Below are 26,932 nucleotides of genomic sequence, written 5' to 3' on the forward strand. Positions count from 1 at the left end.
CTTGAGTTGAGACTTGAGTTGAGACTTGAGCTGTGAAGCACTAAACCCGGTGTGGAAAAACCACCACTGTTAGCGGTCATGCCAGGAGAAAATATCCTTATAAATTACTGCAACTTAATGATATGCACATTTTTAATGTTGATACAGTATGAAAACTATAATGTTCCATGCTTGATTTTATGATAAAGCACTTTCACCTTACAGGTAAGATAAAGATTGTCAAGCATGAAAGAAATAGGCACAGTTTTTGATCTGTCTCACATCACTGGGACAAAACCACAACCACGCCTACCTTGGATGCGCTGACCTCTGCAATGAACAAAATCTCGCCGTTGGGGAGTTGGAAAATAGGAGCCATGTTAAGACGACACTTCAACTTGCCAGATGCCTGCTGGGCCTCAGTGGACAAGCAGAACCAGCCTGACGCCTTCGGCATCAAGGTGGTTAATGCGACTGCCACTGTGCTTCTAGACGAACCTACAATAAAAATGACTAAGGTCTAGGAAGTGTTGGACCAGACGCACAAAGGTGTGTGTAGGTCAATCATCCATGGCCCGTATCTTAACAGGGTCCATGCACAACCTACTGTGCATGGACTTACAACTTATCCACTAGGATGTCATTAATATACCAGGTGCCATCATCAGCCCACGTGGCATACTGAGATATTTGTAGTGATGGGGGTGATGAATGCTATCTTCCATTTGTCACCAAGTTATAGGTGCTGCGCAGGCCCAGTTTGGTGAAGATGGAGTCTGCTGCAGTGCCTCAAAGGGTGATGGATAGCAGCCCTTTCCCATTAAAGCCTATCCGAAAAAAGATAATCCCCACCCCAGCTGAGGAGGTATACTGTCAGATGAAACTTGTGAAATGCTAGGGCCTCCTATACGTCCTGTACTGCATTTGGGCATCGAGAGGGAGAGCAATCGCCAAGTGACAAGCAACAAGTGCCTGGAAGGAAGTTTATGGCCATGTTGTAAGGTTCTTTGGGGAGGCAGATACTTTCTGTAGGCCAAAACCTCCTAAATATCCCAGCGTTTTTGGGGGAACTTGAGACAAATCAGCATCTTCAGGATTATGACTAGCCCCAGTCTGAGGCTTGGGTACCTGCCAACAGGATGACAGACAGGCCAGACCCCAAGACAGTATTGTCCGGGTCAGCCAGTCTACATGGGTTTATATAGCGGGAGCCAAGGCTACCCCAGAATCAGCTGCAAGTCAGGAGTGTGAATTAGGAACAGCACGATCATTCATTGTGCAGGCCGCCTCTGATAGGGAACAACCCCTGGCTCAAGGGACTGGCCATCTATGGCCGCAATAGGTTGTGGATCCTTCAACTGGACCAGTAGTGGAAAGGTTAACATCTTGGTTAATGCCGCATCACGGAAGTTGCCTGCTGCTGCTGAGTCCTCAAATACCTGGAGGCGCATCTCCAACATTCCTCAAGCAGAGGTGGTGGTGAGGAACACACCTTGAGCTTGGGGAGGATAGGTTTGGTTCGACAGCTGTCTTCCACAAGCACAGCGAAGGTGAGCCCCTGCAGTATAGGCACCTCCTCTGGTGCATAGGGAGCATCACGCTCATGCTGGGAAAGGTGGGGATGACCTAACTGCACAGGTGAGGGTCCCGATCCTTTACGGTCATCCAACACATGAGATGGACTCAAGACAGGTGGAACCCTGGTCCCTGCCTCTCTCAGATGCGATTGTCAATTCGCAGCACCAGCTCAATTAAAATGCTGAGAGAGGCAGAAGGATCCTGGTGAATGAACTAGTCTTTGAGTTTTTCACTGAGGCCATGGTGGAGTGCCACCTTCAGAGCTGTGGGATCAGTGATGTTAAACAAATGATCCATATTTTGAGAATTAAGGATTACAGCAGTTCTGCATGAGACACTGCAGTTCCTTGTTCAGCAGCTAGATGGACATACAGACCTCACACAGGCCCTGTGAGTCTAGCAGCTTTTTACATCTGCCTTAAACTCAAATATTTGTAGAAAGTGTAAAACTAATGTGCCTTGAGAGGGAAGTAGAGGAATAACACCACTTCTGCTAGTTCTTTTAGTACTTATGCTGTGATTTTTGGGGTCCCATTTGCCTCTCTTACCAGCCTCTTTACTGTACAAGTTTGTTCATGGATAATTTTGAACTTCTTAGAATTTTTATGACTTTTAAAAGTAAATTTTAGCTGATAAAATGACCACTTCTTAATTCTTGGCTAACAAATAATATATATATATATATATATATATATATATATATATATATATATATATATATATATATAATATAAAACGGCTTTACTCATACTGATGGATGAGTTTTACTTCAATTGTCTAGCCCCATAGCTACATATCTAAATATGTACATTTCTTTGGTTGTTTTAAAATATTCTTGAGAGGTGCCAAAATTATGCCCCAATAAATAGTGTGCAACTTCTCAAACATTTAAAGAAATATTTGTTATTTTTTATGACCATTTTATGTTTTTTCAGAGGTGCCAATGATTTTGAAGTTGACTGTAGATGCCAGCTGACTGATCACTATATGTGTGTATTGCCAGTGTATCGTTAGTGCTTATCGACTGTTTGTACTATTGTCACCTTATCCATTTGCCTGCTGCTGTTCTGGTTTGCTGAACCCATGATGAATAGAAATGACACTAAAGCTAGTTAGCTACTAAGCCTGTAGGAATTTTGCACAGAATGTAGCTGACAAAAATAACCTTGCTTATTTTGGTTAATATGATTCAAGCCCTACCGTGAACCAAGATCCATATGTAAAACAGAAGCATCAGTATCAGCAGGAATCCAACAGCAATCAGTATTTCAGTTTCTTTGCTCTCCTGATATAACTGCCAAAAAAGACCTAGAGAACAAACAGAACAATAGATTAAGTCACTTAAGCATCATATCAGAATTGCTGATTTCGGCCAAATGAAGGGTTATATAATAATTCTAGTAAAAGTAAAAGTACTCCGTCCTGTTTATATTTGTTTTAATTTACAATACACAAGAATTACATTTCTGAATACACAGATTGGTTAAGTGGTCTCACAGCAAATCTTTCCTTTAAGAAACTAGATTGTGTCTGATATTAATACTTGATGTTTAACAGATAAAGCTATCTAGTATTGAGTGTACTTCCATCATAACAGCCTGGGACCAATTCAGCTAACTTTTGCATGCCAGACTTTATCATGGAATATGGTAAATCCTGCACAGTGGTCCACTGTTTTTCTGACAGCTTGATATAGCGCTGCATATGTGTGTATCATGGAAATTTAGGTAGTTTATTTTATCTACATTTAAAGCAATATTTTATCCAAATAAACTACATTTACATTGTTTTCCTTCTTAATCAAAAATGTAAGATGTAAGACAGTCATGACATGTTTGAAGTCAGAAGTTTGCTTCCTTAGTTTTACACTGGAGCTACAAGGCTAATGCTGTAATGAAGTAATGGACTTCATCATTAAAGATTCATCAACACTTCATCATTATTTTTTGAAAAGGCCTTTGAGTGCAAGCTGCTGTGAACTAGAATTTCTTAAGCTCTCAAACACGGTTGTATCACTGTTGTGCATTTATGAATTAACTGCACTGTATCAGTGGAATGAGGTGTAAACATTATGTACACTTACCTGAATAAGCAAGAGTACTGATCACAGCATATGCTAGTGTAAATGCTGATCGTTTACTGACTCTTCGGAAGATTTCTGTAAGAGAACAAGCCCACAATTTCAACATTAACAAACACTCTTTGGCCACTTTATTCACTGTCCAGGTATGCAAACTCAAAAGTGGCAGAAACAAGCACTACAAATCACCACACTCTAGAGGACCTAGAGTAATTTCTCATCAGAATAAAATTGTAAAGACAACTCGAATGTTAAGACATGCAAAAAAAAGAAGAAAATAAGACAAAAGAAAATAAAAAAAGGGGTTGCACTGTGGGAGGAAAGTTGACCAGCAACCCTAGCAGTGGAGCTCCAACACCTTGCCACAGCATCACCAGCAAGCAAAGGTAATGGGTGAAATTGCATCCTTTAGAATAATGAAACAGAAAATGTGGGAAAACCAAATAAAGGAGATGCCAAAATGGTATAGCTCAGCCAGCACTAACACAACTGTTTAGTTTATATGTTTAGTTTAGCTTTTGGTAATTAATGTTTCTTAGATAAGGGCTGCAGGTCCAGGGGTTCGCGGACCCAGGAAATTGTAGTACTCTGAGATGCTGGAGCTGTCGTCTCGCTGCTTACACGCGATCACTCAGGTTTGTTGACGGTGGAGCAGATAGATGCTGGTGTTCTCAGGGTACGCCCGTGTCCGTGTTACCTTCTGGCTCTCTCCTTTTAATTATGCTGTGATAATCAGACCTGCCGGAGTCATCAGACATACCCAGATGCTGATGATCAACATTCTCTGCACTCCATAAAATTCCTCTTAGAACTAACTTCTCTCTCTTTACCTTCCCCGAGTAAATGGCCACCCAGCCCGATCTGCAGGAAGATTGCCCGCTGAGGTCCCCTCTACCTGCATCTAACCAGCTGCCACCTACCAGTCCAGCCAGCGGGTCCCCCCCAACCCGCCACCACCCATGGCTCACCCGCCAGCCGCTGCTGCCTGTTTGGTGGCCGTGCTGAAACCTAGATGGACTCGTGCCTGTCTGACACTATTAATATCACAACTATTAACTTTCTGTTGTACCTGGTTTGGTAATTTTTATCATTAATGTTTAAAACAGTCTGGCCAGAGGAGGATGGGTCCCCCTTGTGAGTCTTGGTTCCTCCCAAGGTTTCTTCCTCCAGCTCTGAGGGAGTTTTTCCTTGCCACTGTCGCCGTTGGCTTGCTCACGGGGGTCTTTGACGCTTCATGTTATTTCTTCTTTCTTCTCTGTCTCTGTTCTTTATTAAGTAATAATTATGTAAAGCTGCTTTGTGACGACAACAGTTGTAAAAAGCGCTATACAAATAAATTTGACTTGACTTGACTTGACAACTAAAGATCACCAATTACATGCACCTAATAATGCACCTCTCTCTCTCTCTCTCTCTCTCTCTCTCTGGAGATGGAGCTAAATATTGATGCAGCTTTTTAAACAATGAATCTGAAAGTCAACTTGTTTTACTACAACCTTAGCCTACTGTTAGTTCCTGCTTATTGACTTCTTTCACTGAGTTCTGAGCTGGGATCTCTTTCCTCCTCTTGTTTGGGCACCAGTGCATGTGAACTACCATGCAGACCCAGGAGGGGGGTATGACAGTTTGTGGGGAGAGAAGATTCTACATCATAGTTTTCTTTTCTATCAGCAGATCCCTGCTGCCACTCTTCAAAATCAAAACCTGTACAAAATCCATGTCAATATATATGCATATGAATGCCATGTCTAATACACAGTCACATGGGTTTCACAGATAAACGCATAATTTAATAATCGTTTTTGCTTTAATTCACATTTCTGAGTTTCTTATCAGAAATGATCTGGACACAGTATACGACTCTAATGCTGTGTAAAGAATTATGTTTGTCATGTTTAATGTGTTTTATAGTTTTTACATTTTTGTTCAGTAAAAAAACATACCTTTAAATGCATCCAAACATAGAAGAAGACAACATATACAGCAGAACCCACAGTCCTCACAGTCGGTATATTTTGTAGAATCCATAACAAAGAACTCTGAAATAAATAATAGATTTTAATATTTTGTTCTATACACTTCAAGTAAATGTTCAAAATGCTACACGACAAAAACAGTGATAATGGAAAGTTATTTGGAAATCAGCACTTCTGTCACTGTACGTATTGTTTTAGTAATCCAGAATACCACTGAATGACGAACAGTATCCTCTGCTGTGTCTTACTGTGTAGAAATGTTACTAGGATCAGCACGAGGAGACTGTATAGGCACATTCTTTAGATACCTCTGCTCAAATTTTTTGTTATGTGTGGAGAGCATAAACAGCAACATATCTGGGACCTCAACTTCATACACAATATTAATATCTTCCTCCAGGGTCACTGATCATCACTTGAGGAATCTAGTCTTTGGCTCCTTCCACAGGCTTTTGAAGGTGCAGCAACCAACTATACAAACAGCAAGATTCTGTGGTTATTGAGCTCATTAACCCAGTTTCCACCTAAGCAATCAAACTAAATGTAAGAGAACTGAGTTTTGTTTCTGTTCATGGCTTTTTGCCATTCACAAAACAATCCGCTTGGAAAAAGTGCATTCATCAGCTGCAGTAACTTAAGTCTGTTTACTAATATCATGTTTTTTTCCCTTGATAAGATCAAGGTGTGTTCTAATTTTTGCATTAGGCAGCTATTTCCTGCTGCCTTCAAAATACGACTGTATTCATGTGTAAAGCATTTGTATTAAAATGATATTATTCTTAGTTTAACAGTGGATTTGGCAGAGGAATCTGAATGTATGTTTTTGTGTGTTTATATCAGCAGGCCAACACTCCACATTTCTCAGGAGAACATACCTTTAAATATTTTGAAACCTGAAACCATCCAAATCAGAAAAACAATCCTCAGCAGGTTAAGTGCAGAGCATGTAGCAGCCTCAGCGAAAAATCCTGCAGAAATAAAACACATGTAAAGAGCTCTGTCAAATGTAAAGCCAGCAGCAACACATGGTGCATTGTGAGAGAATTGGTATTTTTGGCTTCGTCCACAGTCAGGAAGTCTAATTCACGCTTTGAGCTACCACTAATGGTTTACATGGTTTACACATGCATTTCTGGACAGCTGAGAGATCCAGAAAGTGGAAGAAACATGTGGACTGACGGTAATAATACCAGATTTTGCTCAAATATGAATATGTTAAGTCAGTCTTACGAGCGTTTTACCGAGTTGCATAGCGCAGTTAGCAGCGGGCCTTGCCAGGTACAGCAGCACAGTGTGATCTACTCGTACCAGCGCATCACACACTACTAACACGCCACCACCATGTCAGTCAGTGTCACTGCAGTGCTGAGAATGACCCACCACCCAAATAAGGAATTGAGGAGATTGCGAAAAGCCGGTCAGACACGAACACTAGTCTGCAGTCAACCATGGAGGAGTACTCCCACAGAGTCACTCGTACTGGAGCAGGGAGGAGACATCCTGATAGTACAGGAGTGAGGCCATATTTATTTAAGTCTGTAGGTGCAGCTGAGAATGGAGGTAAGGACTGATGTTTTTGCTCTGTGATAGGTTGGAGTAGAAACCATGCAACCAGACGTCTGAAAGCACTTGGATACTATACCAAAACAAAAATGACAGCAAAACGAGAATGTCTTTTGAATGACTTGACGCATTGGATTGTGAACTAAACGGTTAGCCTGCTGCATTCTTGTTGTGCTGATGCAGAATTTTATCATCATCTTGTCTCTTAACCTATTTTTAAAGCACTTTGAGGCCTCATACACTTTATTATGCATTATTACAATTACGATTATGATTATTAACCAGAAATTTTTGTTTGTATTTTAGACAAAATGATCATGAACTGTGTACATTGTATAATCAAACCACAAAAATATGACCTAGTGAAAATGACATCTTGCCTTCTTGAAATAACTCTTCCCACAAACTCTCCAAATCTAACCCAATATAATACATAACTGATTTTCATTGTTAAGATAATAACACGTAGTCATCATTTCCCATCTCACTTTAGCTACAGGAATATTCAAAACTAGCATAAGAACATTAGTCACTGTCAAAAAACTAATGCCTCAACTTCTAAAACCGCAGTCTAATGTTTTTTGCCTGGTAATGTCTTGTATTTGAGTTATGAAAACTAACTGAAAAATGAATTGCAATACTTACCATCAATCCCACCCCAAAGGATAAAGGCGAGGAATAGAGCAATGTTCGGACCAAAGACAAATGCAAAATGTCCAGAAAGGTCTGCAGAAAACAATAAGAATTAGCATTTAAATGGTTCATTAAAACACAGTATAATGTTCAATTAACAAATTTGTTATGCACAAAACAATAAAATGAAGATGTACCATTCAAAACGATACATAATAGAAAGCTCATCAGCAATGGAAATCCATTTGCCAGCACACAGAGACACAATATCCCTATGTGAACACTGGAAAACCCTGTTTGGCACAGAAACAGAACAATTTAGAACTTCTTAAATACAGTATATTCAAGAGCATCTGATTTCAACAAGGTATACAGATCAATACGCCCCAGTCATCACAGTTCTACATCAGCAAAGAAGTTCAAATCAGACATTTGCCTTAATATTGTCTTTGCAGGGCAAAATTAAGTGATTGTGGTCCTGATTTTGGAGAAAATATCAGCGGTGTGGTTCGCTGAAATATCAGCTAGTTTGGTTCCTGAAAAGCAGTTAGATCAGGGGTCAGCAACCAAAATTAGAGAAGGATCCATTTCGTCCCATGAAAATCATGAAATCCATAACTTTTCTTTTCTTTTGTAGAACATGATTTTCAAGCAGGATTTTCAGCTTCAACTACAAGAAGATATGAGGTTTCTAGTTGTAAACCCAATGTCTGCAGAGACTTCAACCAAATACATACAGAATCTCTTCAGAATCAAAAAATTGCTATGAAGACCTCAGTAGTACTAATGGATGATTAAACCCACTGCTATAATGCATACATGCTCTGCTGTGTTACTCTGTTGTGCAGCTCAGCATTGCAGAATACTGTGTAGTGCCACAGAAAGTCAAGTTCATTTTACACTTATTTAGATTTAATGCAAACCATTTAATTACATTTCAATTAGCATTTCAATATAATCTCTGCTACACTGCAACACTGAAAGAGCAGGCACTCATGCTAGGCTTAAAAGCTAAACCTGACTTTAGCCTTTTTTTGGGGGGGGGGGGGGGGGTCTTGTCGAGCTTCAGCCACAGTTACATTTACATTTATGGCATTTAGCAGATGCTCTTATCCAGAGCGACTTACAAAAGTGCTTTGCTATTTACTCAAGAAAACCTCAGCTAGTTTGAATAGACTAATAATTCAAAGATCCTCTAATCTTAGACTCTACTAAACACAAGTCAATAAAGAGACCACTCTACTATTCACCCAAGTACTCTCCGAAGAGGAGGATCTTTAGTCTGGGTTTGAAGACAGTGAGTGTTGGACTCTGCCGTTCGGACACCCAGGAGAAGCTCATTCCACCACTTTGGTGCCAGAACAGAAAAAAGTCTGGACGCTGGTCTTCCGTGGATTTTGAGGGATGGCGGGTCGAGCCGAGCCGTACTTGAAGCTGGAAGGGCTCTTGGTGAGGATCGGCTTTTGACCATCGCCATTAAGTACAGAGGGGCTGACTGGTCCGTTCTGGGCTTTGTAGACCAGAGTCAGGGGTTTGAATCTGATACAGGCAGCAGCTACAGGAAGCCAGTGAAGAGAGAATGCAGCAGTGGAGTGACATGGCTGAATTTAGGAACGATGAAGACGACCCGTGCCGCTGCATTCTGGATGAGCTGCAGGGGCCTGATGGTGCGCAGAGGGAGAGCAGCCAGCCACAACATGTTTCCCAAATCATTTAAGAAATAGATCAATAAAATGAACACCTACATCTGTCTTCCTGACATTTACTAAGACATATTTTAACATAAGAGATGCTGAATTTAGTTTTTTCTGCTATTCTATAAATAATCAAGCAACTCCAAAACAGTTAAACTGACACTGCAGCATTCTAGTAGTGGAGCTGCAGCTTTTCTAGTGTTAATGTAAGTGTGTCTACAAAATCTCCTATTAGATAGATAAGTAAAGTAAATTAGATAAGTAAAGATAAGATTAGATAAGTAAAGTAAATTAGATACGTAAAGATAAGATTAGATAAGTAAAGTAAATTAGATACGTAAAGATAAGATTAGATAAGTAAAGTAAATTAGTAGTAAAGCTGCAAGTTTCCCTTTGAAACTAAAGAAATTAGAAAGAAACAAATAATTTATCATGGTTTTGTATCTAATCAGGGATTCATTCTGAAAATAGTAAGAATTAGAATTACAAAGGTTTTAACCCCTTAATGCAGAAAGGCTTATTACACACTACGGCATATTACTCAGGACCTACAGTAAATAATGATGTTCTTCAGAGTTTTTGACTTGTGTATATATTATGTATAATTTATCTTCTTTATCTACTCAGTGTCTTGCTATCCCTTTGCTGCTGTGGCACTGTGAATTTCCTCACTGTGGGACTAATAAAGGATTATGGTCAAAAGCCGATCTGCACCAAGAGCCCTTCCAGCTTAAAGTACGGCTCGGCTCGACCTGCCATCCCTCAAAATCCACGGAAGACGAGCGTCCAGGCTTTTTTCTGTTCTGGCACCAAAGTGGTGGAACAAGCTTCCCCTGGGAGTCCAACGCTCGCTGTCTTCAAACCCAGACTGAAGATCTTCCTCTTCTGAGAGTACTTGGGTGAATAGCAGAGTGGTCTCCTTACTGATTGAGAAGAGCATCTGCTAAATGCCTTAAATGTAAATTATCTCATCTTACAGGGACTTCTGAACAAACGGGTGGGGCTATTCTTTGGTTATGCTTTTTTACCATTTAAGCATTAATAAACATGTATTAATATACATGGTACAATAATATTTTTATAACATGATACACAGTGTAACTTGGTTACTGCTGCAACTGCAGATATGATGCATAAATTGTGTAATTTTTTAATATTAAAATATTACATGACTTTTAGGTTCTTTAAATGTCTTATATTGAGGTTAAACCACTACATACACCACACAGTGTGCAAAAACACTTACCCAGTTCCCGCACTTTCATGGTTGTGTTAGCTGAAACCTGCCCATAGAACACCTCACATATATACAGGCCTTCATCCTCAGTCTGGAGGTCCTTTAATCTAAGTGAGAAATTTCCTTTGCGGATTTCCTCAGGGCCGAAGAACTCCACTCTGTTGATGTATCTCTCATGAGTTGATTCTTGGTGAGCTGTACCATCTTGGAAGATCAGCACCGGGATCTGTTGATCCACTTTCTTCCATGAGACGCTAAGCTCTTCAGGTGGGATGTGGGAATCTACAGAGCAGCTCAGAGTGATGACCTCACCCACATACGCACCTGTGACTTGACTTCCAGTTACAATAAGATGCTCTGAAAGAAGAGTAATTTCAAACAGTACAGTGTGAAATGGACGCATATGAATTGCTACACTAATATCAGAATGAAGCTGTGGTCACAACAGAGCTTTACAGTTTGTGTCACCCTGCGAAATGGGCGTGATTTAGGCCTGAACGCCAAAACGTCCTCAATTTTGGTACTGGTAGCTCACTAATGGTAGCAAATTTGTGGGGCAGCTGTGGCCTAAAGGTTAGAGAAACCCTAAACAGCTAGGGCTGCCCACCACTCACGGCATGTGTGCTAATTATCCCCTAGTGTGTGTGTGCTGACTAGTGCGGGATTAAATGGGTTAAAAGCAGAGGTCAAACTCTTATGTGTGCAAAACAAAAGGAGATTTTGTTTTTACTGTTTATGTTTTTGCTTTTATAAATAATTATCTCTTATAACTTGATACTGGTGAGAGCACAGAGCTGCACAACCAGTAAAACAAAAAGTGTAGAACTGCTGTGACTAGCAATAGTGGCATGATCTCTCTGCTCTGGAGCTAACTCAGCACTTAGCAAGCTGGATAATGCAGCAACCATAAACACTGAACACCATCTCTCATGCAGAGGGTTGAATAATAATTCAGAGACTGCAGTCGTCATTAAAAGTAGTAGGTAGTTGTGTTAAATTTAGAGAAAGCGTTTGTTCTATTAGAGCTATTTAAATCGGCCTCGTCTGATTGGTTGCAAACAGCAGACTGTGTCAATTTTGCTATTAAATGTAAATCTATCATTTAATTTGTCAGAAATTACAAACAGAGGCCTAGTGCGACCACAACTTTATATGTTATCATGCCTCTACCTTATCAATGTCACTGCTGTGCTGAGAATAATACATAAATAATAACTAGTCAACAGTGGTTAGAAACTGACCAGAGCTGAATGGGGTTTATGGAAGATAATAAACAAGGTATCAACTTAATGTAGTGAATATTAATATTGATTTCTATGTAAAAATTAATCTAGTCATCATGCTCCACTCACCTACGTCCTTTATTTCTACTGAAGCCTGGCCAGTCTCCTGCTGTCTGTAAACAGTACAGCTGTAAACTCCAGCATCTTTACTGGTCAGATCTGTGAGCAGGAGAGAGAAGTTTCCATGCTTGATCTCCTCAGTGAAGAACCTGGCTCTTCCACTGTAAGCCTGGCTCTGAGCCTCTGGGCGACTTTCTCCATCTTGGAATAAATGCACTAAAGATTCAGAGTCTGTTCTCTTCCACGCCACTTCCAGCTCTTCCAGCGGTAGGGGGCTTTCAACATAGCAGGGTAGCATCAGTGAGCCCCCCAGCTCCACAGTCAGAGGACCAGAGGGACCTAGAACGTGGAGCCCTGATAGAAAATGAAGGACGGTGAAAAGATCATCATTTTACTACATGCATCACATACAGAGTGAACACATTACTGATGCTCCAGCACTGCTTACACTGCACTTTCAGACTCTCACAGCTGAGAGTGCAACAGCTACCATTACTCAGCCTGCCTGACAGTACTGCAGAGGTCCAGAGAGAGGGTCTCTAAGGTTAGGCTTATGGAGGAACAGGCGATGGGCGGGGCTTAGGTTTAGGGAGCCTCCGCTTCTGTAGGTTAGCCTCAAGTTTACATCAGCTCCACAATTCACCCCCACAAAGAAACTGTATCAAAAATATGCAGAAACCTTTTAAATTGTTTAAAAAAAAAAAAAAAAGTAAAAAGGAAGCTGTGTTCACTAAAGAAACAGCATTTAGGAGCATTATAGGGGGATTAGGGGGAGGAGCAGGGGGTGCTCCGTTTCGTGGGGCTCAGTTCAGCCTCAGCTCTGCAATAAATTATCAACACATTGAACGAATAAACGAATAAATTAAAGAAAGCAACCATGTTAAAGCATCTCTTACCCTCACAGATAAAAACAGCCGCCAGAAAGAAGCTTATAGTGAGGCTCATCTTTTCGTCTGTGGCGGAAGAATACCCTGCCGCAGCACGGCGGACTATTTCACTTTCACTTCAATCAGGGCCAAAAGAAAACAGTGGGCGGGACCAGAGAGCGGCTCCAGCCAATCAAATAGCAGCTAGAAACTCAAACCAGCCAATCTACACGCCCCTCTTTACCCCAAAATGTGCTCGAGCTCATTAAACGCACCTGCAGGATTTCGCTGACAGGAGCCTTCCAGCCATGTCTGAAGTACCAGGTTTATGAGAAGGGAGATGGGGGTGTTTGTTATTTGTAGCACCATAAACACTGCAGACTATTTTAATGGTTCACTCTCACCCACATGTGAGAAAAAAAACAAAAAAACATCCTAATGGATAAAAATAATTCTCATATTAATTGTAAATATATTTGCTCTCAGGGTTTCCGTGCTGTTTCCCACCAAAACCACTTGGACAGACTCTTCTCAGCTCTTGACATTATTTTGAGAGCACAGAGTTGACTTAGGAGAACAACACATAAAAAAGTACCTTTCTATACTTAAACGTGTCATTGTGGAATAATGAAGAGCGTTATAAGCCTTTTGTGGGAATTTACACAAGGACAAGAGGATAAAGTTGGACACAGAATTAGTGAATTATGGACAGATGTGGGTGTTTGGACAACAGACAACACAAGACAACCATATTCACCATTTGTGGCATTTATGTGACAACCTGGCTTCCAATTTTAACCCATCCATGCCAGTTGTGGGCTGTGACAGGGTTGTGGGTTCGATACCCATGTGCGATAAGCTGGCCTTTACTCTCTCTTAGACTATTTACTCTTTTTTAGACTCTGGACTATTGATGACAGGGTTGTGGGTTCGATACCCAGGTGCGACAAGCTGGCCTTTTCTCTCTTAGACTCCGGGCTATTGATGACAGGGTTGTGGGTTCGATACCCAGGTGCGACAAGCTGGCCTTTTCTCTCTTAGACTCTGGACTATTGATGACAGGGTTGTGGGTTTGATACCCAGGTGCGACAAGCTGGCCTTTACTCTCTCTTAGACTCCGGGCTATTGATGACAGGGTTGTGGGTTCGATACCCAAGTGCGACAAGCTAGTCTTTACTCTCTCTTAGACTCCGGGCTATTGATGATAGGGTTGTGAGTTCGATACCCAGGTGCGACAAGCTGGCCTTTACTCTCTCTTGGACTCCGGGCTATTGATGACAGGGTTGTGGGTTCGATACCCAGGTGCAACAAGCTGGCCTTTACTCTCTCTTAGACTCCGGGCTTATGATTACAGGGTTGTGGGTTCGATACCCAGGTGCAACAAGCTGGCCTTTACTCTCTCTTACCTGGGTATCGAACCCACAACCCTGTCTCAGAGAGTAAAGGCCAGCTTGTCGCACCTGGGTATCGAACCCACAACCCTGTCATCAATAGTCCGGCGCTTTAAACGCGTGGTGGTGTTTCAAGACCCAGTTGAAGTTTCTAAACTGGAAGGAAAGGAACATATATATATATATATATATAGTGTAGAAGATCTGTGTGTCACGCACAGGCTACAGGATCCCAGAGCGCCACACAGAATTTAGGAAATTCAAATTTACAGGACAGAGCAATCCGTCAACAGGTTTTCATGCAAATTCAGAAAATATATTCATTGAATACTGAAACAACTGCAGATTACCTACAAATGTCTTCTTAATGCATGACGGTTACGACACTGTCAAAAGGGCAAATGAAGGAATTGCATTTTTGTTCAAATAAAATAATAAAAACACAAATACAAACACTACGCTATTTTGATTTTCTCGCCCTGATTTTCTGCTTGCCGACAGGTTTTGGAAGTGCAGAGGTGAATCAGTGTTTGCTCTGGGCTCAAAAATTGGCTCTAGATTGTTACTGGTATGAGATCCGGACCTGTCTTGCACCTCCTGTAGTGTGAAAAGTGTCCCAACCAGGTTAGGACTGGCCGTGAGTGCGGCGTCATGCTCCAGCTAATGAGAACGCAAGGAGAGAGGAAAGCCAAGGAAGAAGCACAAGGACTCCCTAAATCAAGTCTTATCATGCATCTACGTGTGTGTGTGTGTGTGTGTGTGTGTGTGTGTGTGTGTGTGCATGTGTGTTTTTGGGGGGTGTGCAAGGGGATAATATAGTTATCAGACCACATTGGCATACACTCAACCATAACACCTACATTTTCATTGCAAAAATGTATATTTATTTACTTCCACGTCCCGATCCACTCCTTGCAAACATCCACATCCATGTTTTTTAGGGAAAAAAACCCTCTCAGTATCGCTCTGTCCTCCTTCACTTCTCGCACATTCTTCTGTGACTAAACCATAGCAGAGAGACTCGTCTTGTCTTGTCTTGATGTGCAGTGTGCAACCACTTAAACATTCATGATTACAAGAGATCGGGTTGTGTAGTTAGAACAGTACAGAGACCTGGTGACTCTAAAAGTCATGTAGTGTGTCAAAGCCATAAACTGATCCCATTTCTGCACTTCAAACTGCATACATCAAAACCGGAGCTGCACCATCCGTGCCCCTCAGATATCTTCATGCAGTGGAGAGAAACAATTCCCCAAAACCTATAAAAAGAAGAAAAAACAATTATCTCCATCTTTTTCCTGCTTTCAAACTCCAGCATACAGCACAGCTCTGCACTGTAGGTTTACACAACAGGGGGAAGTGTCTGTAAAATTGTAAATCACCATTTTGATCAATTAAGTCATTAATGTAATTCCATGGTGTTGGGTCAGAAATGCTAGGAATAAGTGAACTGCAGTGATCTAAAATCCTATATTTACTTCTTACCTACATCTTACCTCTTAAGACCCTGGTTCCCAAGGAGCAGGAGCAGCTTCTGCGGACTGCAGAGCTTGTAGTTAGGAATTATGGAATTATTAATTATACAACATTTCTAATCTATGACTTTACATTCAAATTAGAGATGGACTGATGAGTGTTTCTGGGGCTGATACTCATGACTGATCGTCTTTTAGCACAATCAGCTGATCGCAAACTTAGTAATACATCACTATGCAGGGCTGCAGTGTCTCTCAGGATGAAATGTACTTCACATTTTGGACTCCACGATATCTAAAACACTGTCAAACTCTAAGCACTGCGATACTCTCTGCTCTGTAACCTTTACACATGGGATTTAATGGGCTTCTACAGTTGTGCACGAGGTCCGTATTACCATCCAACAGTTGAATGAGGAACTGCAGGGCCCTGTGACTGAGGGGGCTCGCTCAGCACTACAGCAACTCATGAAATATGGATCATATCGAAATAGCAACCGATCACTGCTTGCATGTTTGGGCTGAAAATTGAACCATACAGAAACACGACCGATCGATCCTTCCATCTCTAATTAAAAAACATAATGTGTCAGATTCATAAAACACAGATTTACTGTCCTAGTAAATGTTGCATAATGTTTCCTTATTAATAAACACAAATTACCAGCCTGTTTTTACTATATGTATGAAATCTGCTGCTACAGCCTTCTATCTGCATACGCTATTAGTGACCCCCAATCCACAGAGTCACTGAAAAGTACTGACAATGTAATACTGGATGATTTTTCTCAATAAACAAATGACCAAGTTCAATATTTTTGTCTTGTTTCTTTGATTTGGTTCTCCTTATCTGCTTTTAGGACTTGTGTGAAAATCTGATGATGTTTTAAGTCACATTTATGCAGAAATATAGAAAATTCAAAAGGGTCCACACACTTTCAAGCACCACTGTGTGTTATCCGTGCTGATCCTTGTTCTTGTGAGTGGGAAACTGTCAGTGATTTTTCTCTGGAGCATGCTTGTTAAATATGATTAAATAACATACTCACTGTTGACACTTGTTTCCTCTTGCACAGTTGTGTCAGGCCCTCGGTATCGCGCCCTTCCCCAGGGCAATCAAGAGCCGCCGCCCACAGGCCCATATAAGGACTTCTGTTCAATGGAGCTGATTCATGTTCAGTTGTGTTGATTCATTGCTCATTCATAAAAGGTAAAGGTAAAGGTGCACGTATTTGTCACTGTACAGTATGGACTGTACAGCGAAATGTGTCCTCCGCATTTAACCCATCTGGTAGTGAACACACACTCACACACACACATGTGTTAGGGGCAGTGAGTACACACACACACCCAGAGCGGTGGGCAGCCAACTCCAGCGCCCGGGGAGCAGAGAGGGTAAAGGGCCTTGCTCAAGGGCCCAACAGTGTCAGCTTGCCGAGCCCGGGAATCGAACCCACAACCCTGTTATCGATATCTCAGCGCTCTAACCGCTGAGCCACCACTGCCCCACTGTCATTGTTCATGTGTTTCACCTGGGACTGGGAGTACTTAAGGAGCGTTGTTCCTTTTGTTCACTGCCGTGAATTGACTGCGTTGGGATCTCTCAGACGCTCGGGGATTCCTCACGCGTTACCGGCGTGTTCAGGTTAGCTCTAGTTTTGCGGTCCATGTTTAGGAGAGATTCTCAGTCTGACTCAAGAGGTAAGCGAGGTGCGTTCGCTTCCTGCTCAGGTTCCAAGGCGACCTTCATTCTAGGCAGTACTCTGCAGGTTCAGGTTAGGTCGGCCTTGCTTTCTGGTCTAGCGGCTGGTACCCAGCTACCCCTGTGTGTTTACGATAACATAATCTGTTCTAGGCAGTACTCTGCAGTATCCTGTTTTGTATCCTCAGTTTTGTATCTCCCCTTGTTATTCTCCACGCTCAGCTCTCTGCCTCTTCCCAGTCCCAGGTTTGTTTTGTTCGACCGTCTTGTTTGTCACATTTTGGTTCTGTTCACAGTTTTGCCCACGTTGCTGCACTTCTCTTTGTTTGGTATTTGGTTATTATCTTGCTTTGATTTCCATCGCTGCGAGTGTTCATCCCTTCATGTCTGGCCGTACAGGCCATGGCAAGTTGGTCCCTCAGGGCATCCAGCAGTCTGTTAAAGTGGAAGTAAAAAGAATGAATAAATATCTTCTGTGAATAAAATAAACGGAAATTAAATCTTTACCATTTAATAACACATTTAATCATTTTGTGTCCACATGTCTTATATATAAATATACACATACTCTTCTCTGTAGGTCTTCCCTGCAACACAGGAACAAAGACACAGATTTAAAGTACTAAGACATGCTCATGTGCACCAGCAGGAAATACATTAGCCAATAAAATAAGAGCTGTATGTTCTTTGAACCATTTTAATTATTCGCCGTCTTTTATTAAATATTTAATGACCAAATGGAAATAGAAATTACTGTTCCATCACTAAAAAGCTAATCTCACAATATATACATTAAAATATACAACTATTCTTCTTTCCCCAGTAACACAGATACAAGTTTTTGCCAGACCAGGCCCAGCCTAGAAGAGGCGATTTCACTTACTGACCGGCTGAGTGACTGAGAGACTGACCAACTGCCTCTTGTTTGCCTGGACAATACAGTGTCTCGTAATGACAGGTATGTTTGCTGCCAAGAGGATCAGCATTGCTAGCTTAGGGTTAGCATCACTACTGAGCTGGCACAGCATCGCTACAGTGGTGTTAGTATCGCTCAACATCGCTAGTTTATAGTTTTTAGATGTGGTAGGGATGCTGGGCAAGGCCAGCAGCCCATGAGGGCAAGACCGGAGTCCTTCACCAGGCAGGGTTACATGAAATGCTACAGGAAACATAATAGAGTTCATTTTACACCACAGAACCTTTTTATGAGAATAAAGGGCAGACATTTGGGTCCCAAACTTCCCATAGTTGAAAGGCCTTTAACGGTTATATGCAGCCAATGGTGATTGAGCTAAACTAGGCTTGCTTGTTGTTAGAAAAGTAACAATATGGAGACCGAATGCAGACTGATTTGTACATGGGGGGGCGGGGGGTTCACTTAAATTCCGATAGAAATATTACATTATTACATATATTATATGATTATTTGCATAACCATGGTTTTCTGCCCTCCTTGTTAAAAGCTTGCAAACAGCATTTAAAGCGACCAGCAAATACAACTCTGCAAAATCACTACAGCTCATTAAGAATACAGGTCATTTAGGAATTAAAGGGCAAAACTCAACCGCAGAGTGAAACTGGTATAAGTCTGAGAGAGACTGTTTCATGGTTGTAGATCATACTCACAGAATGCAGAGATTTGTAGAGAAAGACAGCTCAGAGCAAAGACACACTCCACTGTGCGCTCACCATTTCCTGATGGAAAAATAGGAATAAAGAAGAACAGGATTAAAAATATAATAAAAAATAATATACATCTCTTTCATAAAAACTGTTCTTTATGGAATCAAAAATGAGGACTGTATTGTTTGCATCAGAAACAACAGTGTGGACTTTACTACATGCTTTTAGAATCAGTTCTACTGCCAGTGCAACAGAACTCACAAAAAATTAGACCCACCGCCCCAAGCATGTACACCATCTATGGTCGCCTTATTGTAATGTGTTTAGCAATGTCTAAGCTTAGAGGTATCTTTTGAATTATTAGTCTATTCTAACTAGCTAAGGCTTTTCTTGGGTAAATAGCAAAGCACTTTGTAAGTCGCTCTGGATAAGAGCGTCTGCTAAATGCCGTAAATGTAAATGTAAATCTCGGCATCACCTGTAATACAAAACCATTTTACTTGAATTACTGAATTATGGTTTTACAGCATGCAATAATTGTGCACAAGGGCTCATTATTATTCACCTATATGGTTGAAATTTGGCCAAGTAACACACTTCCATAGTTCTCATTATGATATTAAGGAACAATGAACTGATCTACTTTTCTTAGCCTTGTTGGAGATTTGATCTGTAATCAGTAATAAGTGTGACCATTAATAAGGTAAGGTATTGCTCCTAATGTCTTTTTAAAAGGTTTTTACTATTTTATTTATTTATTTATTGCTAACCAATACTGTAATTTCTCACAGTACAATTTCACACGAACAGATTTTTTGTCTGATATATATTATTATATGGGGAAGTGTTTTTGTTGAAGCATATTGGGCTGTATAGTGGGATCGATTAATTAACGATTAATAATAATGATTAATAATAACGTTAATAAAGTTTAAGGTTATTAAATTAGCATTTTATATATATATATATATATATATATATATATATATCCAGATGTAGCCTACTGATACTACCGGCCACTTCATCAGTGACGATTCTGGAATCCTCAAGTGTTTCAACATCAATCACCAAGGGACCCAGCTTGGGCAGATAATACCCAAGTTTGTGTGCAGAAGCCAAAGTGGGCCCCCTTATACCGCAACACAGTCTAACAGACCACCACCACCACCATGTCAGTGTCCCTGCCGTGCTGAGAATGACTCACCATCCACATAATACCTATCTGCTCTGTGGAGGCCAGTCGTGTGATATCCTTACTATTGAAGAACAGGGTGAAAGGAGGATACCTAAGAAAGTATGTGGAGAAACAGATGGACTACAGTCTGGAATTACAGGGAATGAGAAGTGGAGCTGATAGAATGGATGATGGATGTACATCCGGTTGAAGTACATGGAACACTTTCCTCCCGGCACTTTTTCTCATTTTCGGCTGGCTTCTCTTGGAGGAACGTCCTTTGAGTTTGAGATCTTTGAACTACACACTGTGGACTTTTGCTTACCTGGCGGTCGCAGTGTCTCAGTCCTGTTCGGATTAGATTGCTATTTTTTCCATCCATATAGTCACCCTAGCATTTGGATGAGCGTGTGTGTGTGTGTGTATATATATATATATATATATATATATATATATATATATATATATATGACCGACCCCTCACAACAGTTAAATAACTTGAACCAACAAGCTAAATTAAGAAATAACAAATAACCTTGTGTTCTGTTTTACTTACCTTTATTAGTTTAGAGTACAACATTATGGATACAGACAGACAGTGATCCATTTAGGACGATTACCATGAATGAAGACCAGATACAAACTGAAATAGACAAAATATTAAAGTTCTGGTCAACACATTTAAAATGTTATTTTAATAGTATAGATAAGGTGTGAAACGTGTGTTTGCCACTCTGTCTGAAAGTAGCTGCTTGGTTGGAACAGCCTGTGAAATGAAAAACAAGTAAAGATGAGAAAACGTGTAGTGGCAGCACTGAAAATCGGCGGGTACATCAGGGCTGTAAATGCTGGGTTACAGGCCAACATTTAGTAGTAAAAGTCTTGTGGTTCTAGATCAACTATCCTGTTAATTAGACCCTTAATCATTTAGAAAACAGTTAGAGTCAGTTCTCTGTCTCACACAGCTGTGTATTTGCTCTTTTGTGCTAAAGCAATAACATTTTAGCATTTACTGATTTGAGTCCACAGAACTGATATCATTTAATTTTTTTTTTTTTAATTAACTCAATTTTCCTCCCCAATTTTTAGCATCAGCTACTTTCCTTAATGAGTTTGGAAGTAAATTTGTGGCACCTTCTCAAACATTTGACAAATAATAAAAACAGCTACACCTTTTTCTATAGGAGCAGTCAGTACCATGCGTCATAGTTCGTTTATGTTGTTGTAAAAAATCACTAAACATTGTGTGGTAGTAGTAATAATAATAATAATAATAATAAATGCATTTTATTTATATGGCACCTTACCATATATATATTTTTTCTTTATTTTGTCTCTTTGTCTGGTTTCCTAGCGCACTACAGCAAGAATACCAAGAATACCAACATTTCCAGCACCTCTCAGTTAAAACTTTCTGAAGTTGTTAGTTGCTCGTTTCTGAGTTGGAGGCAGGCGCCCCAACGAAAAGCTCTGCAGTGTTAAACTAGCCAGAATTATATACGCTCTCCTGGCCGCCATGCAATAATATGAATTAGCATTTGTAGCAAGTTTATTACGCTCATTATTACCATACAAAAAAAAGGCTATTTCATAGAGGAACACATGTTCTTGCATTTTAATAACTATACAATACTCAATCACATGCAGCTTATTTTACTTACACTGTACTTCACAGAGGTAGATCAAGAACGGCGTATTTTGTAGGATCACCATGGCTACAGTAGCTGAAAAAAAAGCTATGGTAATGGTTTTAATGTAGTGTACTGCTTTTGCCGATTACATGTTTTGTGCTGTGACCTTAAACTTTATTAACGTTATTATTAATTAAGCATCTTGCATATTAATAAGTAATATCAATCCCACTACACAGCCCAATATGCTTCAACAAAAACACTTCCCCGTATAATAATATACATCACACAAAAAATCTGTTTGTGTGAAATTGTACTGTGAGAAATTACAGTATTAAATACAGTATTACTGATTACAGATCAAATCTCTAACAAGGCTAAGAAAAGTAGATCAGTTCATTGTTCCTTAATATCATAATGAGAACTATGGAAGTGTGTCACTTGCACAAATTTCAACCATATAGGTGAATAATAATGAGCCCTTGTCCACAATTATTGCATGCTGTAAAACCATAATTCAGTCGTCCTGGGTTGGTCTTTCTTAAACCCTTTATCCAAAAAAAAACAAAACGTTTGTATTTATGAAGATTGACGCTCCTCTTAGTTTGGGGTTATAATAGGCTGAGAATACACTGAAAACATGTGGTGATGATTTGGCCCTGACAGATGTGTTTCTTGTAGTAGAAACAGATCAAAATATGAAACCATCTCAATCTCTAAAAGCTGTGTGCCAAGACCACGTCTTGATATAAGACAAAGGTGGAGATGTGTGAAGCTGTTTTCTGCTGTGTATGAGATGGAACAGAGAGCAGAGATACATTTTTAGATAAGATTTGAGGTTGATAAAGAGAGAGAGTGCATGATACCCTCTCTGCTCCCCGGGCGCTGGAGTTGGCTGCCCACCGCTCTGGGTGTGTGTTTGTGTACTCACTGCCCCTAACACATGTGTGTGTGTTCACTACCACAGATGGGTTAAATGCGGAGGACAGATTTCGCTGTACACTGTACAGTGACAAATACGTGCACAAAAAAAGAAAAGAAAGAAAAAAGATAGAATTATTACAAAAAAACAATAAAAAAAACAAGATATTCTGTGTGTTTAATTACCCAAAATGACTATTAAAAAATGACTATTAAAAATTACTATTTTTTTAAATTGTGGGATGTGGTATGTTTGTATAGATGAATATGTTTGTTTGGGCTTAATGGGACATCTGTTACATTAAATCAGGAGTTTTTTGTTTTTCATTTAAAATAAAAAATAAATAATAATAATAATAATAATATACTACTTCGGAGTTACAGAGATGTCTTTTAAATCTATTATTTATTAATATATTATCATATATATATATATATATATATTACAGACAGAAGGCGGGCATGATGGAGAGCGCGCGCACTCGCGAGAGAGAGAGAGAAACAGAGAGAGAGAGAGACAGAGAGACAGAGAGAGAGACAGAGAGAGAGACAGAGAGAGAGACAGAGACAGAGAGACAGACAGAGAGAGAGAGAGACAGAGAGAGAGAGACAGAGAGAGAGAGAGACAGAGAGAGAGAGACAGAGAGAGAGAGAGACAGAGAGAGAGACAGAGAGAGAGAGACAGACAGAGAGAGAGACAGAGAGAGAGAGACAGAGAGAGAGAGAGAGACAGAGAGAGAGAGAGACAGAGAGAGAGAGACAGAGACAGAGAGAGAGAGAGAGAGAGAGACAGAGAGAGAGACAGAGCGAGAGAGACAGAGAGAGAGACAGAGAGCGAGAGAGACAGAGAGACAGAGAGAGAGAGAGAGAGAGAGAGAGAGAGAGAGACAGAGAGAGAGAGAGAGCGAGAGAGAGAGACAGAGAGAGAGCGACAGAGAGCGAGAGAGAGAGACAGAGAGAGAGAGACAGAGAGAGAGAGAGAGCGAGACAGAGAGAGAGAGACAGAGAGAGACAGAGAGAGAGAGAGAGACAGAGAGAGAGAGAGACAGAGAGAGAGAGAGAGAGAGACAGAGAGAGACAGAGAGAGAGAGAGAGAGAGAGACAGAGAGAGAGAGAGAGAGAGAGAGAGAGACAGAGAGAGAGAGAGAGAGAGAGAGAGAGAGAGGTGTATAATACATGTGGATCTGGAACAATAACAATATATTATTTATCTAGTTTAGGGGGAAACAGAGAGAGAACATTGAAATATTTTAATATATAATCATATATTATACATTATATACAGAGCGCGCGCGAGAGAGAGAGATTCATGCCAAAAAATATTTTACATTTATTTGTAAAGATTTTAGAAAAGTCACGGGGTTATATTTATATATATATATATTTTATTATATCCCGGACCAACTGTCCCTCACCATAACCCTTTTCTCCGTCTGTCCAGAATGTCACGCGGGAGCCGGTCATTAATCCCGACGGCTGGAGCTCGGAGCTCGGCTCGGCTCGGCTCGGCTCCTCGTGCCTGTAGCGGGTCGCGGTGCAGCGGGATGGAGGAGGTCAGTTCCGCTGAAATGTGAAGTTTAGTGATCATAAAGTCCTTCAACTCGCTTTCAGCGCCTGTGAGTCCAAACCCGCCTCTGCCGTCTGACCTCAGACTGACCTCAGACTGACCTCAGAGCTGCTCTCTGCGGCTCCAGGTGAGCGGGGGCTCCACCTTCCCCCCTGTCCTCGTCCGCGACGATAACGCTGTAGTGGTTGTAGTAGAGGTGGTCAGTGGATTCTTCGAGGGGTCTCGGGGTGCTGAGTGAGCAGGTCCAGGTAAATAACCGGAGTTTGAGGGAGATTTGAGGGAGATTGGACCGCAGACCTGCTGCAGGGCCGCCATCTTGAGAGACGAAGAAGTGCCTCGGCTTGGGCCAAAACCAGAGCAGCCCTCCCACCTGCAGGGTCTGTGTGCTTCTCACAGTGGGCTTTCACAGTGGGCTCAGGGATCCAGTACAAACTCAACAGTGTAGCCCACTGCGCCCCTCCAGAGCTGCACCCAGACCCCCACATTACTAGGACCTGCAGGTAAGTGGGTACCAAGAAGGACAGCAAAACAAGGAGTCCCATAAAACACAGCTTTATTTAACCAAAAAAGAGATAAAATAAAATATTAATCATAAAATACAATATTAATCATAAAATACAACACTAATCATAAAATACAATATTAATCATAAAATACAACACTAATCATAAAATACAATATAATCATAAAATACAACACTAATCATAAAATACAATATTAATCATAGACTTGAATAAAATACAATACTAATCATAAAATACAACACTAATCATAGACTTGAATAAAATACAACACTACTCATAAAATACATTATTAATCATAAAATACAACACTAATAATAAAATACAATATTAATCATAAAATACAATACTAATCATAAAATACAACACTAATCATAGACTTGAATAAAATACAACACTAATCATAAAATACAACACTACTCATAAAATACAATATTAATCATAAAATACAACACTAATCATAGACTTGAATAAAATACAACACTAATCATAGACTTGAATAAAATACAATACTAATCATAAAATACAACACTAATCATAAAATACAACACTAATCATAAAATACAACACTAATCATAAAATACAATATTAATCATAAAATACAACACTAATCATAAAATACAACACTAATCATAAAATACAATATTAATCATAAAATACAACACTAATCATAAAATACAACACTAATCATAAAATACAATATTAATCATAAAATACAACACTAATCATAAAATACAACACTAATCATAAAATACAATATTAATCATAAAATACAATACTAATCATAAAATACAACACTAATAGACTTGAATAAAATACAATACTAATCATAAAATACAACACTAATCATAAAATACAACACTAATCATAGACTTGAATAAAATACAATACTAATCATAAAATACAACACTAATCATAAAATACAACACTAATCATAAAATACAATATTAATCATAAAATACAACACTAATCATAAAATACAACACTAATCATAAAATACAATATTAATCATAAAATACAACACTAATCATAAAATACAATATTAATCATAAAATACAATACTAATCATAAAATACAACACTAATCATAGACTTGAATAAAATACAATACTAATCATAAAATACAACACTAATCATAAAATACTATATTAATCATAAAATACAACACTAATCATAAAATACAATACTAATCATAAAATACAACACTAATCATAGACTTGAATAAAATACAACACTAATCATAGACTTGAATAAAATACAATACTAATCATAAAATACAATACTAATCATAAAATACAACACTAATCATAGACTTGAATAAAATACAACACTACTCATAAAATACAATATTAATCATAAAATACAACACTAATCATAAAATATAATATTAATCATAAAATACAATACTAATCATAAAATACAACACTAATCATAGACATGAATAAAATACAACACTAATCATAAAATACAATATTAATCATAAAATACAACACTAATCATAAAATACAACACTAATCATAAAATACAATATTAATCATAAAATACAACACTAATCATAAAATACAACACTACTCATAAAATACAATATTAATCATAAAATACAACACTAATCATAGACTTGAATAAAATACAACACTAATCATAAAATACAACACTACTCATAAAATACAATATTAATCATAAAATACAACACTAATCATAAAATACAATATTAATCATAAAATACAACACTAATCATAAAATACAACACTAATCATAGACTTGAATAAAATACAACACTAATCATAAAATACAACACTAATCATAAAATACAACACTAATCATAGACTTGAATAAAATACAACACTAATCATAAAATACAATATTAATCATAAAATACAACACTACTCATAGACTTGAATAAAATACAACACTAATCATAAAATACAATACTAATCATAAAATACAACACTAATCATAAAATACAATACTAATCATAA

The 26,932-nt window shown here is 39.3% G+C and overlaps 1 protein-coding gene across 1 annotated transcript; it reads right to left on the bottom strand.

The window, feature by feature from the left end:
• Positions 1 to 1,369: 1,369 nt before the first annotated feature.
• Positions 1,370 to 13,053, bottom strand: LOC140544439 (uncharacterized). Its single transcript, XM_072667961.1, has 9 exons — positions 12,980 to 13,053; positions 12,093 to 12,437; positions 10,750 to 11,097; positions 8,007 to 8,102; positions 7,822 to 7,902; positions 6,489 to 6,581; positions 5,632 to 5,676; positions 2,758 to 2,865; positions 1,370 to 1,632 (listed from the first exon to the last, which is right to left on the bottom strand). The coding sequence occupies exons 1-9, from the start codon at positions 13,026 to 13,028 to the stop codon at positions 1,370 to 1,372; spliced, it is 1,428 nt and encodes a 475-aa protein (XP_072524062.1). The 5' UTR covers positions 13,029 to 13,053.
• Positions 13,054 to 26,932: the final 13,879 nt, after the last annotated feature.

Source organism: Salminus brasiliensis, chromosome 22, assembly GCF_030463535.1.
Source record: "Salminus brasiliensis chromosome 22, fSalBra1.hap2, whole genome shotgun sequence".
Lineage (NCBI taxonomy): Eukaryota > Metazoa > Chordata > Actinopteri > Characiformes > Bryconidae > Salminus > Salminus brasiliensis.